The sequence below is a fragment of the Staurois parvus genome, unplaced genomic scaffold (assembly GCF_062004578.1).
Source record: "Staurois parvus isolate SC_StPar_1 unplaced genomic scaffold, SC_StPar_1.0 ptg000170l, whole genome shotgun sequence".
NCBI classification, from domain to species: domain Eukaryota; kingdom Metazoa; phylum Chordata; class Amphibia; order Anura; family Ranidae; genus Staurois; species Staurois parvus.
Window position 1 is genome coordinate 5,840,269 of NW_028317966.1, and position 15,488 is coordinate 5,855,756.

At 40.0% G+C, this 15,488-nt stretch overlaps 1 protein-coding gene across 1 annotated transcript; it reads left to right on the top strand.

The window, feature by feature from the left end:
* Positions 1 to 1,509: 1,509 nt before the first annotated feature.
* On the top strand, positions 1,510 to 8,406 carry LOC149462715 (uncharacterized). The gene is made up of 7 exons (XM_089676502.1): positions 1,510 to 1,661; positions 3,647 to 3,691; positions 5,663 to 5,737; positions 6,159 to 6,233; positions 6,517 to 6,600; positions 6,873 to 6,920; positions 8,128 to 8,406. Exons 1-7 carry the CDS (start codon positions 1,571 to 1,573, stop codon positions 8,256 to 8,258), a joined length of 549 nt encoding a protein of 182 aa, XP_089532628.1. The 5' UTR covers positions 1,510 to 1,570; the 3' UTR covers positions 8,259 to 8,406.
* The last annotated feature ends 7,082 nt before the right edge of the window (positions 8,407 to 15,488 follow it).

Here is a 15,488-nt window from a genome sequence, read left to right on the forward strand (position 1 = left end):
CACACTGGTGAGCTCAGCAACATAAAAAGGCATGGATGTCCACGGAGGACAACAGTGGTAGACTTTGCCAAAACACATTTTAAAAAGCCAGACCAATTTTGGAAAAGCATTCTTTGGACAGATTAAACTAAGATTAATCTGTATCAGAATGAAGGGAAGAAAAAAGTGTGAAGGCTTGGAACAGCTCATGATCCAACGCACACAACATCATCTGTAAAACATGGTGGAGGCAGTGTGATGGCATGGGCATGCATGGCTTCCAGTTGCACTGGGCCATTGGTGTTTATTGATGATGTGACAGAAGTAACCGGATGAATTCTGAAGTGTTTGGAGATATACTGTCAGCCCAGATTCAGCCAAATGCAGCAAAGTACAGATGGACAATGATCCAAAACACACTGCAAAAGCACCCCAATAATGTTTGAAGGAAAAGAAGTGGAATATTCTGCAATGGCCGAGTCAATCACCTGATCTCAAACCAATTGAGCATGCATTTTACTTGCTGAAGGCAAAACTAAAGGCAGAAAGACCCACAAACAAAGAACAACTGAAGACAGCTGTAGTTAGAGCCTGGCAAAGCATCAGAAAGGAGGAAACCCAGTCTTTGGTAATGTCCATGGGTTCCAGACTTCAGGCAGTCATTGGCAGTAAAAGATTCTCAATAAAATATTAAAAATTAACATTTTATTTATGATTGTATTCATTTGTCCAATAACATTTGAGCCCCTGAAAATGGAGGGACTGTGTATAAAAATGGTTGCCGTTCCTAAAATTTGTACTTGATATTCATGTTCAACCCCTAAATTAAAGCTGAAAGTCTGCACTTCAAATTCATTTGGATTGTTTGTTTTAATTTATTCTGGTGGCATACAGAGCAAAAATATGAAAATTGTGCCTGTGTCCAAATATAGTAACACTTTAAAGCACTGTGTAAATTGACAAATCTATATGAATCCCTATAATAAATAAAGAAAAGGGATCAGGTTTGGATAGCAGTAACCATTTTAGATTATATGTCTTAATTTTTGAGAAGCTTCCAATACAGACTTTACAGTATGTGGCAAAACTGAAAAGAGGTATAAAAATTGCAATAGTTAGTTGTATTTGCTTAAAAAGTATCAAAAATATGACAAGTTTATTAAATGTAGAGATTATCTTTGGCAATTCTGCATCCATGAATAGTCAAAAGAATTAATCACGCCTTATTGCTGTTATAGTTCTAATCAGGTCACTTTGCTAATGATTGATGTATCTATGCTGAAATGAGTCACTGAATTGATTTGTAGAAAAAAAAAAAAAAACATGTCAACAAGTGTATTACTATGGCTAGAACAAAATAAACTACTAATGAGATGCACCCATCCCCAAATTTAAATAAACAGCAAGTCATGAAAATGCCTTTGATATGCAAGCATCTAATTAAATAGGTTGTAACAAGGATGTAATTGGCCCCTGTAAGCAAACCCATTTTAATAAGTGAAAAAAAAGTACAGAACCTTTTGTATAAAAGGAAGTCAAAAAGAACTGCAAGCATTTCACCTAAGCCATCCACAAAGCTCAATCTGCAGTTATGGCCACTAAGGGTGGAAAGGGAGTAAGCGGAGGCAGCGGTGGCGCTGGAGTCTATGGTGGAGGTTCCGCACAAGCCAAAGACTGTGGCAGTAAGTACTACATAAAACTGAAAGTAGAATTCTAATTGAATGTGTATATTTTTACAGCAAATGTCCTGCATTCACATCGAGGGGTAGTCAAATCAATCAACCTGGAAAGGGACCAAATTACCAATCTTTGTAAATACAATTCTTGACAATTAATAAGCCATAGCTCATTGTTAGTAATGATTGTTTTAGGAAACTATTTTTAAGTAAAAAGTGTGACTCATGTACTGTAAGTATATATTTTGTGAATTGCTCTATAAACATTGATGCCAAATAGATGCCAAAGATAGATACCAATTCACTAAGTTTTTATTGGTTGGGTGGAATGCACTCTGTGAAACTACACTCTGGAGCTGTAAAAACTAGTCAGCAATGAGCATTTGTGAGATCTGAAAATGCTCTCCTAAATTGTTGGAATAGTGTAATCTCACCTCCGAAGGTCAGCTGTAAGTGCTGTTATTCAACTATATGGTCTGCATTTCAGAACAGAAATGTAAGCTCAGTGTCACACCGCTAGGCCTCAAGGAAGCTAACTTGTCTTCTATCTGAGTGCAGGGCTGTTAGCTAACATACTGTGTGGGTTTCTGTAGCTTGCAATTGTCAATTAACCATGCCATTTTTTTTTCTTGTAATCCTGGTAGTACCCTTGTTATATGACACATTTGTGAGAGTCTGTTATCAACAAGTTGAAGCAGGAGACAGGATGCCCCTACAACCTGACACATTTGCTCTGACAGGGAGAGTATACAAGTAACTAGAAAAAAATCAAGCTATTCCAAATGACCATGGATGCACTATTGAAAGGGTACACAAGTGGGGAATCAACTGAATAAATGCTATATGCCCACTGGTTTGAGTGGTACTCATACTTAAATGAACTTTGGCATAGGCAATTTCAAACACTTCTGACAGTTAACTGTCAGTCTTTGTAAAAAGATCAGGTCAAAGCATAATGCAACATAAGTATACTATTTATTATTTCAGGTACTTTTATAGTGCTGTCAATTTATGCAGTGCTTTACATATATATATATATTGTATATTCACAACAGTCCCTAACCCTCAAGGGACGTACAATCTAAAATCCCTAGCTTACATTCATACATACACATACTAGGGACAATTTAGACAGGATCCAATTAACCTACCAACATGTCTTTGGAGTGTGGGAGGAAACTGGAGTACCTGGAGGCAACCCACACAGGTACAGGGAGAACATGCAAACTCCAGGCAGGAGGTGCCGTGGCTGGGATTCAAACCAATGACCCTAGTAGTGCCAGGCAGAAATGCTAACCATTTAGCCACTGTGCTGCCCACTTTTGTTGATTCAGCATTACACTAAAATTTATATTTGGAAATGGCTACAAGCAAGGTAAGCAATGAAAAACATATGCACAAGAAAACTAATAATATTAAACAATGGTCCCAAAACTACTCATACCACATTCCAATAATAGCTATTCATACATAATACAAAATTACATGACAGGGAATTTTAAGATATCACAATAATGTAGATGTGTTACTACAGATAATTATTAACAAAATCCTTATTTATTATTATACATATATTTTTAAAAGATTAAGGTACAATATACTGTACAGAATACTCCACTGGTTATCATGCAATGTTGTTAATGTATGAATATGCATAAGATATTGAGTATTCTTTGTTAATATCCTGTATTGTGTATAAAGGGGGATAATAAGTACAACTATTGCTTTTCAGGATTTGCACATAATATATGCTAGATTTTTTTTATATATAAGAAGGGAATAATATATAGTAAAAATTGCTTGCATTTTAAAAATGTTATTAAAAAAAATGGCTATAGTTTTATCAAATATTAGTTTGTGAAATATCAACATAAGCAGTTATTTATGTATATCCTAAAATATCGCCCAAAGCATCTTTTGCATGTTGTTAAATCTAGGCATATTTGGTTTTCAATTTATTAAAGCTTCTATTTTTTTTATAAAATCCCCAGTTACACCAGTGCAGCCATGCCAGGTCATTCCAGAACCATGTGGGGGTAAGAACTGTGTATATTTTAATTTAAACTGTGTTTCAAAGGGTCACAAGTTAAAATTGGGCAACTTTTGATATCAGTAATTTGTTTAGAGACCCAGTCTGCTTGGGAATGCAATTGAATCAGAAACACTATGCTTAGCAGACTGGTAGAAGTGGGCTCAGAGCCACTTCGATTAATAATTGTCTCATCGAAGCTAATTACAAAGTATCATTGTGTTGGTGATATGGTCCCTAGTCCAGCATTGCTAGATGTTTTCCTCAGCCTTCTTCACTTTGCTTTCAAAAAGGTTGCATTGGCACAATGAACCATGCTTGGTGGCAATGCCAAATAAGAAACTGTTGGTACTGTCTATTATTTGTTACTATATATATATATATATATATATTATTATATATTTTTTTAAACAAAAATATATAAAAAACAGTATATTCTAGATGATAGGAAACAGGGTGTAGCTGATATAAAAGGGTGCAAAAACATATTAATAATATTGCTGAAGCACAGAAAGAGGAAGGGATGGCTAAATCCATTACAAAAGGAGACAAAACCTTTTATGAAATATCAGAGACAGGAAGAAAGTATGCAATGGGATCACAAAAATGAAAACTGGGTGCAATACTTAAGTTGAAGAAGATCTGGATGTATAAAAAAAAAAGAAACAAAAATTAATTAATTAAATAAATTTAAAAAAGCCAAAATCAAAAAGGGGCATACTCAGTGTACCTCTTGGTCTTTTTTTGCCATTGTTCGTTTATGTTTCTACATTTTTATGAGGATTTGTTACATTAATAAATAACCCTTAGTTTCCCTTAACATCTTGGCTACCTCCTAAATATTACTGCAACTTTCTGGAAGACCACAACTGTTGATTTTTCATTAGTTAAAAGATATTTAAACCCTAGCAATATACTTCTCTTATTTGCCCCTTTCAGTCTATCATTTTGGTATTTCCTATATAAATTTATCCTGCTAGGAACCAGTGAACTCAAATTTTTTTTTTAATGTTTTCTACCTGTGCAGCTCTCTTATGAATTAGCAGTGTTCCCAGTTCACCTTTAAGAATCACTGAACTCCTCCCACTTATGTTGTGGAGACAAGGATAGAGGGAAGTGTTCTATAATCCTAACACATTTTCTATCCTAGGTGACAATCCACATTCCATAGGTATAGTATACCCAGTGAGCATTGTCCCCTTAGGACAGGAAGTATGTTACTGGCAGGATTACCAGGTGAAAATAAATGAGCAAAACCTGAAAAAAATAATGCAGCCACCACATCTAATGGGCAGTAACCAGAAATATATTGCACCCGTGTTCTTGGGTTTAGATATGTTTTAAAGCATATTGTCATGAATAATAGACAATCACCTCCCTAGCATTCTTATGGATAAAGAGGATCACTTTGTTAAGGTCTTGGTATCACCCATGGATTCATTACCTTCTGTAATTCTAAGAAGCAATGGTTGGATGGTAGAGTCCTGGGAGTATGTCTGTCTCTCACCTTTTCCATTGTCCCCATTTTTCTCCCTCATCTATTCTGCACCATAAAAGAACATATATATATATATATATATATATATATATATATACACACACTTCTATAATGGCATTGGTTCTGAACCTTACGATGAAGTATATACTGTTTAACTAATTCAATGGCATTCTCCTCACTTTCTTTCCCAGTAACAATACAGGCAAGGAAAAAACTTTCTATTGGGTGCAGAGCCAGGCTTTAACTCTTCCCACTTCATTAAAATGCTTTTATTGCTGTCTGCATCCCTGTTTGAGGGTGTTTCCCCCTTAGTTCTTATTCCACACCACTGAGGAAGTAAGAAATGCCCTCTCCATAGGACCAATGCAGACTCCTCAAAACAAAATGGGTTAGATAAAAATTACATTGCTACTATCCAATATTTTGTATAATTAAAGTGTAATTATTGGTTAATAATTTGTGTACTATGTCATTCTTTAGTTTCTGTTGATCCATGCCAACAAGCTGGAGGTGGTGCTGGAGGATTTGGTATAGGAATTGGCAGCGGAGCACAAGGTACTGGTTACTGTAATGAAGCCAAGAAACTGAGAAGCCAAAATAAACTATTTAAAATTTGTGAAATTAATGCTTAAACTACTGTTTCTAGATCTACAGTATATTATTGACCATTATTTAAATTATCTTAGTATGTATTTCACTGTACCTATACTGATCTTAATCTCATTAAGGTAAATGTGATTTAGCATGGTATTCTGAAAAAAAAATCACATTTTTGTAAAAAAAGGTATTAAGACATGCATTCCTGCACAATAACGTATGTACTATGTCATGTATGTTGTTGACCCATGCCAACAAGCTGGAGGTAGTGTTGGAGGAATCAGTATAGGAATCGATAGATAAAAATTACATTGCTACTATCCAATATTTTGTATAATTAAAGTGTAATTATTGTTTAATAATTTGTGTCATTCTTTAGTTTCTGTTGACCCATGCCAGCAAGCTGGTGGTGGTGCTGGAGGAACTGGTATCGGAATTGGCGGTGGAACACAAGGTACTAGATACTGTAGTGTAGCAAAGAAACAGTGATAACCAAAGTAAACCATTTAAAATATGTGAAATTAAATGGTTAAACTACTGTTCATAGATCTATACTATTAACAGTTATTTAAAATTATCTTTACACGTGTCTCACTGTATCTATACTGCTCTAAATCTATGTAAAGTATATGTGATTTAGCATGGTATTTAAAAAAAAAAAACAAAAAAACATTTTTGTAAGATACATAGTATGACTTTCATTCCTGCACAGTAACATGTACTATGTCATTCTTTAGGTATTGTTAACCCATGCCAACAAGCTGGAGGTAGTGTTGGAGGAATGAGTATAGGAATGGGCAGTGGAGTACAAGGAGTACAAGGTACTAATATAGCAAAGAAACCGAGAAGCCAAAGTAAACTATATAAAATATGTAAAATATGTAAAACTATATGCTTAAATGCTACTGTTTCTAGATCTATACTATTAACAGCAATATTTATCTTTACATGTATTTCACTGTATCTATACTGCTCTTAATCTCATTAATGTAATTTAGCATGGTATTCTAAAAAAATATATCTATATTTTTGTAAGATACGTATAATGACTTGCATTCCTGCACAATAACTTATGTACTCTGTCATTCTTTAGGTACTGTTGACCCATGCCAGACAACTGGTGGAGGATATGGAGTACAAGGTACAGATAGAGCCAAGAAATGATATCAGGGGAAGCCAAAACCCCCTTTAATATATGTGAAAAAAAAGCCTTAACAAATTTATACTACGTACTATAATTATCTTTACATGTCTGACTGTATCTACAGTATATCCTCCTATTAATCTCATAAAGCACATTGTTGATCTACGGCAGCATAGTGGTGGAGTTAGTATTGGAACTGGTGGAAGATTTATTGGTGGGGCACAATATATTAATAAAGCCAAAAAAAAGAAAACACATTAGAAACCCAAATAAACAATTTAAAATATGTGAAATGAAAAGCCACCCCCTTAATAGAATCGGGGGGTTCTTCTCTCTACCAGTCATTTTTTTAAAGTTTAGCACAGTTGTGTTGGCTCAACCAGCATAGTCGTGTCCTTGATTCATGGTAATGAAAAAACAAGTTCTATCTCCCACCACTACAGAGAGCCTTGTAGTTCCCAACAGAGCACAAGTGTCTTCACTGCACTTGAGTCCATTGACACTACCACCAGCCCTGCAATTGAAGATCTGTACTTTGGTATAGACCTTCGGCTGAAGGAATAGTTTGCTGGAGCCAGAGCAATGCACCCATGATTTACTGTTTGTGGTTGCAATGCCTTGCAGGCTCCAATGCAAAAAAATAATAAACGCACATTCTTTTAATAAATTTTATGGGTGCATTTATTATTCTTCCAAAGATGGATTATGCCTTTAATCCCTCCTGCTGTTCCGCATATTTACATAGCTGTATCTGAGAAGGTGATAGAAATTGGCCAGTGGCAGGACAATTATGCATCAATGAGAACCAGGACAGCTTCAGTGAATCACTGGCCAACTTCTATCTGTTGGTCAAAACATGCTTCCTATTGCTTTATGAAAAGGCTTCTATAACTATGTGAAGAAACTTTTTTTTTTTTAAAGGAATACGATTGGGTTGCTACTTGCTGCTGCTGTAATAACTTGCATATTAGCCTTAAGAATTGCAATAACAAGATTTTTTCCCCATACACTTCATTTGAAATTTCTGATTGTCCATGTACCTAACAGAACTCTGAACTCCCAGCTAATTGAACCTGGACAGAATCTTTCCCCCCTAATAAAAGTATATCTTATTGAACAATGCACTTTTTTGATAAGCATGTTTTATATCATACCCAATGGCACATAACTTTATAATTACTTTGTGTACTCTGTCTTTATCTAGGTGTGGTTGACCCATGCCTGCAAGGGAAAGGAATAGGTGCAGGAATTGGTGGAGGAATTGGAGGAAATGTTGGAGGAAATGTTGGAGGAAATGTTGGAGTGAAAGGTGGCAATTATGGAGTCAAGAAATAAATATCTTAAAATAAATTAAATTAAATGCCTAAACAACTATTTGTAAAGCTGTATTATGTATCCTTTATTTACAATTAACTTTACATGTGTCTCATTGTGTCTATATTTCTGTTAATCTGAATAAAGCATACCTGATTTAGCATTGTTATTTGTTTGATAATTTTTTTTTACCTTACCTTGTAATTTTACTTTTATTCCTGCACACTTTATTTTTACTGCTCTTCCCACAGACTTACAAAAACAGATACATATGTCAGAAAAACAGATTCGTGCTTCACAGATGGCCTCCATGATATCATGCTGGATGGGCACTAAACCCTGTAACTTTCATTATTTCATATCAGTAAAATCCACATTTTGATACAATATTCATACATCCCTTTACACAACATAACGTCCCCACCTTCCTACCAAGTGTAAAGGCAGTCCCAATATGACATAAGCAACACCATAGAAATGGTATGTTAAGTGCTGTGCTAAAAATAATTCAAATAGAAATAGAAATACATATATAAATAAAAGTCAAATCCACAAGGCTTGAAGTATAGGGAATGAGCCCCTCTCCCTTGGATCCACAGCACTTGTATGAATATCCCAAAAACTGACAAGAGGAGAAAGGGGAAGAATCCTTCACCATCAACAAGCACACTGCCTCTTACCGGATAATAATGACCCCCAATTACAAACAGGTCATAATGCGCTGTATGAATCCCAAATGACAAAGATTTGAACACTCCTTAAATCGAGATCTTCACATGGAATGGACTCAAGGATGACCCTAAAGAAGTATTATCCTTTCAGAAATACTCTTTCACCTCCCAATACCACCTTTGTTAACATTGTATTCGAAATTCTCCAACCATTCCCCCAGGAGAGGTTGAATCTGGGGTGGCCATAGGAGAGAGATATTTCAAGGTGTCTGGAGCGAGGACAAAGTGTTCCTTTAATTTTTTGGAGCAGTGTATAAAAGACAAACATCTACTCAATTCAAGGCACATTTATATCCATTCATTTTCAGCAGGATGCATAGTGTATGTTTCAGAAAATGCTGTAAAGAATAAAGTAATCACTTAACCACTTCAGCTTCAGAAGATTTTACCCCCTTCATGATCAGGCCTTTTTTTGCTATATCGCACTGTGCTACTTTGACTGTTAATTGCGTAGTCATTGAACAATGTACCCAAACAAAATGTATTAAATTTTTTTTGGTGGCATTTAATCAGCACTGTTTTTTTAAATTTTTATCACATAAACAAAAAAACACCAAAACATTTTTAAAAAGAAGATTGTTTTCTATTTTCTGTTATACAGAAAAACAAATAAAAAAAAAATTTCTTCATAAATTGAGGTCAAAATGTATTCTACTATATATCTTTGGTAAAAAAAATGCCAATAAGTTTATAATATTTAGTCTGCAGGAAAGCTATAAGATATTGGATATATAGTATTTGAAAATTGATCAATTCTGATGTACTAATGAATGCTCTCTGTTCTTGAGGCCCTTAAAATGTCAGGACAGTACATTCACCCCCCCAATTACCATTTTTTGGAAAGTAGACAGTCTGAGGTATTTAGTAAGAGGCATGGCGAGTTTATTGAAGCTTTTGTTTATTGAAAATTTTGTTGTCCTGATTTTTTGGAAAATGAAGAAATGAAAAAAAAAGTCACAGTTTTTTTTACATACCGTCACCATCAGCATCATGATATGACTGGTGTGGCAGCGATCTGGGACACTATTTCTAAAAAAATGCTTTTATCAGAGTAGTTCAATGTTACCATAGTAACATTGTACTGCTCTGGGGGTGGGATCAGGAATTTTCTTTTTTTTACACTTTGATTGCTGGTACAGTGAAAATCTATGTTTATGACAGCTACCAATAGTGATCTGTGATTGGTACAGTGTGCTGTGATTAGCCCCGGTACCATGTGATAGCTGTGGGTCAATCACAGCTCACTAGTAAAGGAAGCAAAGCTTTTATGAATTACGTTGATTTATAACAGCTTTGTTGACATTGTGATCTTGAGATCACATGATCACCAGGCCTTGAGTAACAGGATCCGCATTCTGCTGTGTCCAGTAAATACAGCGGTTGCGGGGGGCACATACAGGCAAAATGACATACATATACATGATTTTGCTTGTACCTGCCGCCTGCTCGCAGTACATGTACTGTGGGCAGCCAGCAAATGGTTAAATCACTTAAGCAGTATACCAAGTAACCTGTGATTTCCAGAATTTATCAAAACTGGAAAGAGTATTGGACTAAAGAGCTAGCATTCTCTTATATGTAAAGTGTTGGTGAGCGATGTTTACAGTTTTGGACTGATGGGGGAGAGATCGCTTTTCCAGTGTCTTGTAATTGTCAACCTTGAGATAACAATAGGTTGGCTACAACAATGCAGTAAGAAGGGGGAAATGACTCAATGTCTAGATTTAAAATGTCTAAAGTGGGGTTAGGTGGGGTCAAAATGCCTATGACTTCAGATAATATTTGAAATATTTTTTGCCAGATACTGCAAACACTTCCCCAAGACCAGAATATATGGATAAGAGTACCCTCCAACACGGGGGTGAGCTTTTGGGAAAGAATTTAGTCAATCTATATGGAGTGAGGTACCAATGGGTGACTATTTTAAAAGCTAATTCCCAGTGGTTTACACAATGGGATATAGAGCATGAGTATTTTATGGTTTGAAGCCATTGGGAAGTAGAGAGGGATGTATTTAAATTTTTTTCCCATGCAAAGAAGGATTTTATTTTGTGAAGGTTGGATTTATGCTACAATAATGTATAGAACAATGATGTACCTTTACTAGAAGTGGCCTGAGCTGTAGGAAATTGCCACACCTTAGGATGGAGGTGTTCTTTTGGCATTGTAGTGGACGGTAAGAAATGGCATATACAGTATATAGCAATGTGAAGTAATACATGCTTGGAAGGTTGTATTTACACATTAAACTTTTTGGATCTCCAGGGGCACCTCCTACAAATAGATCCTCAACCCAGTTAATACCATATGCTCTTCAGCTCCCTAAGGATAAATACAGAACATGACGTTCTAGGATTACAAGTAATCTAATCAATGAATTGTGTTCTGTGGAAACAAAAGGGTGACCTATTGCTCTCCAGCTAATATAGACGCCCTAGTTGTAATCAGTAGTGAGGTCATATCTAGGGGTTTCCACGTGTCTGCCTGCAAAAGATTGCTGAGGGCCTTGGTTCTGGGTAAGCACTGCTCAATATCTACCCATAGGGGCACATTGGAGGTATGAAACCAATATTTTAGCTGATCTAGCAGTACCACAGAGTAATACACTTTGATATCAATCATATCCATACCACCAACTTTTCTGTTTTAAATAAACTGGCCATGCGAGCAATGGGCTATTTTCCCTTGCCACACACACAATTTTTTTTACAAAGGTAGAAAGGGAAGTCAAATAGGGTGGTGAGAAGGGAATAGGCATAGTATAGTATAGAATAGATAAAGGATCTGAGGAAGAATTAGCATCTTAAGAGCAGCCAATGTGCCTGACCAAGAAAGTTCAGTCTGGGCCATATGGTGAAGATCCCCCTCCAATTTGGTTATTAACGGTTTGAAGTTAATGTCAATTAGAGATGCGGTGGTAGGGGTAATGGTGATACCCAAATATTAAATGTCCCTATCCACATAGGTATGTGGAAAATGTTGCATCAGAGAGTAAGCAGTGATTTAGTAAAAAGGGATTTACTAAAAGTTACCTTATAATATGATAAGTGACTAACGTCAGAATTTAGTAAGTATGACGTTTTCCAAAAATACATTGATAATGCGAGGTCTAGTTAAGAACACAAATCCATGTCCTTACCCCCCCCTTAGTTTTCTCTTTTCCTGGCCTATTAAGGCACTGACACTAGTGTCTGCAATGATGCTCAAGTGGACATAACAAGTTTATCATATCCTCATCAGAAAGGGGAGAGACGATTCAGAGACAGTGTAAATCGCATATGGAGTGTTGCCACTAGAGATGAGCGAATTATTCAAAAATTTGATTCGACTGATTCGGCGAATTTGCGGAATAAATTCGATTTGAGTCGAATATATTCGCTGCGAATTTAACTTATAAAAAGGGTGTTTCTAGGCTTCAGAGAGCCTTTATATTAGTGCAGAACACTGTACCTTTAATTTAAATGCCCTTGGAGTCTGCTGGGGAAGAGAAATAATACTGTCAGTCAGTATGACATGCAGATGAGTGCCGTCGATCTTAGAATCACCGCACACTTCACTCATTTGGGCAGTCACGGGGCCAAAACCAGAGTGTGGAGCCACAGTGTGGCGGTGGAGGCAGCAGCAATGGGAGGCCATACAGCACCCTATGAAAAAATGGAACCCACCAGCAGTGTGAGGAGACCTGAAAGTGGCACATGGCAGAGTGTGGCGATGGAGACAGCAGCAATGGGAGGCCGTACAGGGACCCATGACACACTCTGGACCTGGCAGCAGCATGAAGAGGCGGTACAGGGGCCCATGACAGATTACGGGCCTGGCAGCAGCATGAGGAGTCGGTACGGGGGCCCATGGCAGATTACGGGCCTGGCAGCAGCAATGGGAGGCCATACAGCACCCTATGACAAAATGGAACCCACCAGCAGTGTGAGGAGACCTGAAAGTGGCACATGGCAGAGTGTGGCGATGGAGACAGCAGCAATGGGAGGCCGTACAGGGACCCATGACACACTCTGGACCTGGCAGCAGCAAGAGGAGGCGGTACAGGGGCCCATGACAGATTACGGGCCTGGCAGCAGCATGAGGAGTCGGTACGGGGGCCCATGGCAGATTACGGGCCTGGCAGCAGCAATGGGAGGCCCGTAATCTGCCAGCACCCTATGACAAAATGGAACCCACCAGCAGTGTGAGGAGACCTGAAAGTGGCACATGGCAGAGTGTGGCGATGGAGACAGCAGCAATGGGAGGCCGTACAGGGACCCATGACACACTCTGGACCTGGCAGCAGCATGAGGAGGCGGTACAGGGGCCCATGACAGATTACGGGCCTGGCAGCAGCAATGGGAGGCCCGTAATCTGCCAGCACCCTATGACAAAATGGAACCCACCAGCAGTGTGAGGAGACCTGAAAGTGGCACATGGCAGAGTGTGGCGATGGAGACAGCAGCAATGGGAGGCCGTACAGGGACCCATGACACACTCTGGACCTGGCAGCAGCATGAGGAGGCGGTACAGGGGCCCATGACAGATTACGGGCCTGGCAGCAGCATGAGGAGTCGGTACGGGGGCCCATGGCAGATTACGGGCCTGGCAGCAGCAATGGGAGGCCCATAATCTGCCAGCACCCTATGACAAAATGGAACCCACCAGCAGTGTGAGGAGACCTGAAAGTGGCACATGGCAGAGTGTGGCGATGGAGACAGCAGCAATGGGAGGCCGTACAGGGACCCATGACACACTCTGGACCTGGCAGCAGCATGAGGAGGCGGTACAGGGGCCCATGACAGATTACGGGCCTGGCAGCAGCAATGGGAGGCCCGTAATCTGCCAGCACCCTATGACAAAATGGAACCCACCAGCAGTGTGAGGAGACCTGAAAGTGGCACATGGCAGAGTGTGGCGATGGAGACAGCAGCAATGGGAGGCCGTACAGGGACCCATGACACACTCTGGACCTGGCAGCAGCATGAGGAGGCGGTACAGGGGCCCATAACAGATTACGGGCCTGGCAGCAGCATGAGGAGTCGGTACGGGGGCCCATGGCAGATAACGGGCCTGGCAGCAGCAATGGGAGGCCCGTAATCTGCCAGCACCCTATGACAAAATGGAACCCACCAGCAGTGTGAGGAGACCTGAAAGTGGCACATGGCAGAGTGTGGCGATGGAGACAGCAGCAATGGGAGGCCGTACAGGGACCCATGACACACTCTGGACCTGGCAGCAGCATGAGGAGGCGGTACAGGGGCCCATGACAGATTACGGGCCTGGCAGCAGCATGAGGAGTCGGTACGGGGGCCCATGGCAGATTACGGGCCTGGCAGCAGCAATGGGAGGCCCGTAATCTGCCAGCACCCTATGACAAAATGGAACCCACCAGCAGTGTGAGGAGACCTGAAAGTGGCACATGGCAGAGTGTGGTGATGGAGACAGCAGCAATGGGAGGCCGTACAGGGACCCATGACACACTCTGGACCTGGCAGCAGCAAGAGGAGGCGGTACAGGGGCCCATGGCAGAGTGGCGAAGCGTAAGCAGCTTAAATTGAAGGCCATACAGAGGCCTATGTTAAAAATAATAACATGTTTGGGGCTTGATTCATGGCGGATTTAGTCAGTTGTGTCAGGAACTGGTGGTTTGAAATCCAGACTAATCCATGCCTGATTCATTTTCACAAACGTGAGTCTCTCCACACTTTGGGTGGACAGTCGTGTCCTCCGCGGAGTTACAATACCTCCTGCCGCACTAAACACGCGCTCCGATGCCACACTACTGGCCGGGCATGACAGCCTTTCAAGGGCAAATTCAGCTAGTTGGGGCCAAAGGTCAAGTTTCGTTGCCCAGTAGTCAAGGGGATTGTCTACCTCGGTTGGCAGGGTGCTGTCCAAGTAGGCCCAAGCCTGTTGTTTGAGGTCCTGCTCCAGGTCCACCTGACGCTGCTGCTGCTGCGGCTGGTTAGTAGTTTCCTCACTGCGCTGGTGAAGAAAGCTACTCATCATCGACTGCAGACTGAGGCAGCCGCTGCTGGTGGAGCTGCCACTGCTCCTACCACCCCACCCCTCCCCTGCTGCCATGGCAGCGGAACGCGAGCGCACAGGGCCCACAGTGTCTGAGGATGGACGTTGGAGCAGAAAGGCAGAGACCAACTGACTACATAGGTGTTTTTTATAGTACGTTATTTTGACCTCAATCTCAGCAGGTGTGAAAAAGGCCACCATTTTTTGAACGGTAGCGAGGGTCCAACAAGGTGGACAGCCAAAAGTCATCCCTTTGTCTGATGGCTATTATTCAGCTGTCGCTACGCAAGCAACCGAGCATGCTATGGGCCATTTGTGCCAAGGAATGCGAGGGACTCCCTGCCTCCATCTCCACAGCATACTGCCACGGTGCGTCTGGGTCCTCTGTCTCCTCCTCCTCCTCTACCAGATGCTCCTGCTCCTCCACTCCTGTCCGCTGAGTGGAAAAACCACCCATTTCACTCAATAATTCCTGAGCACCAATGTCCTCCTCTACCTCCTCCTCTTCTTC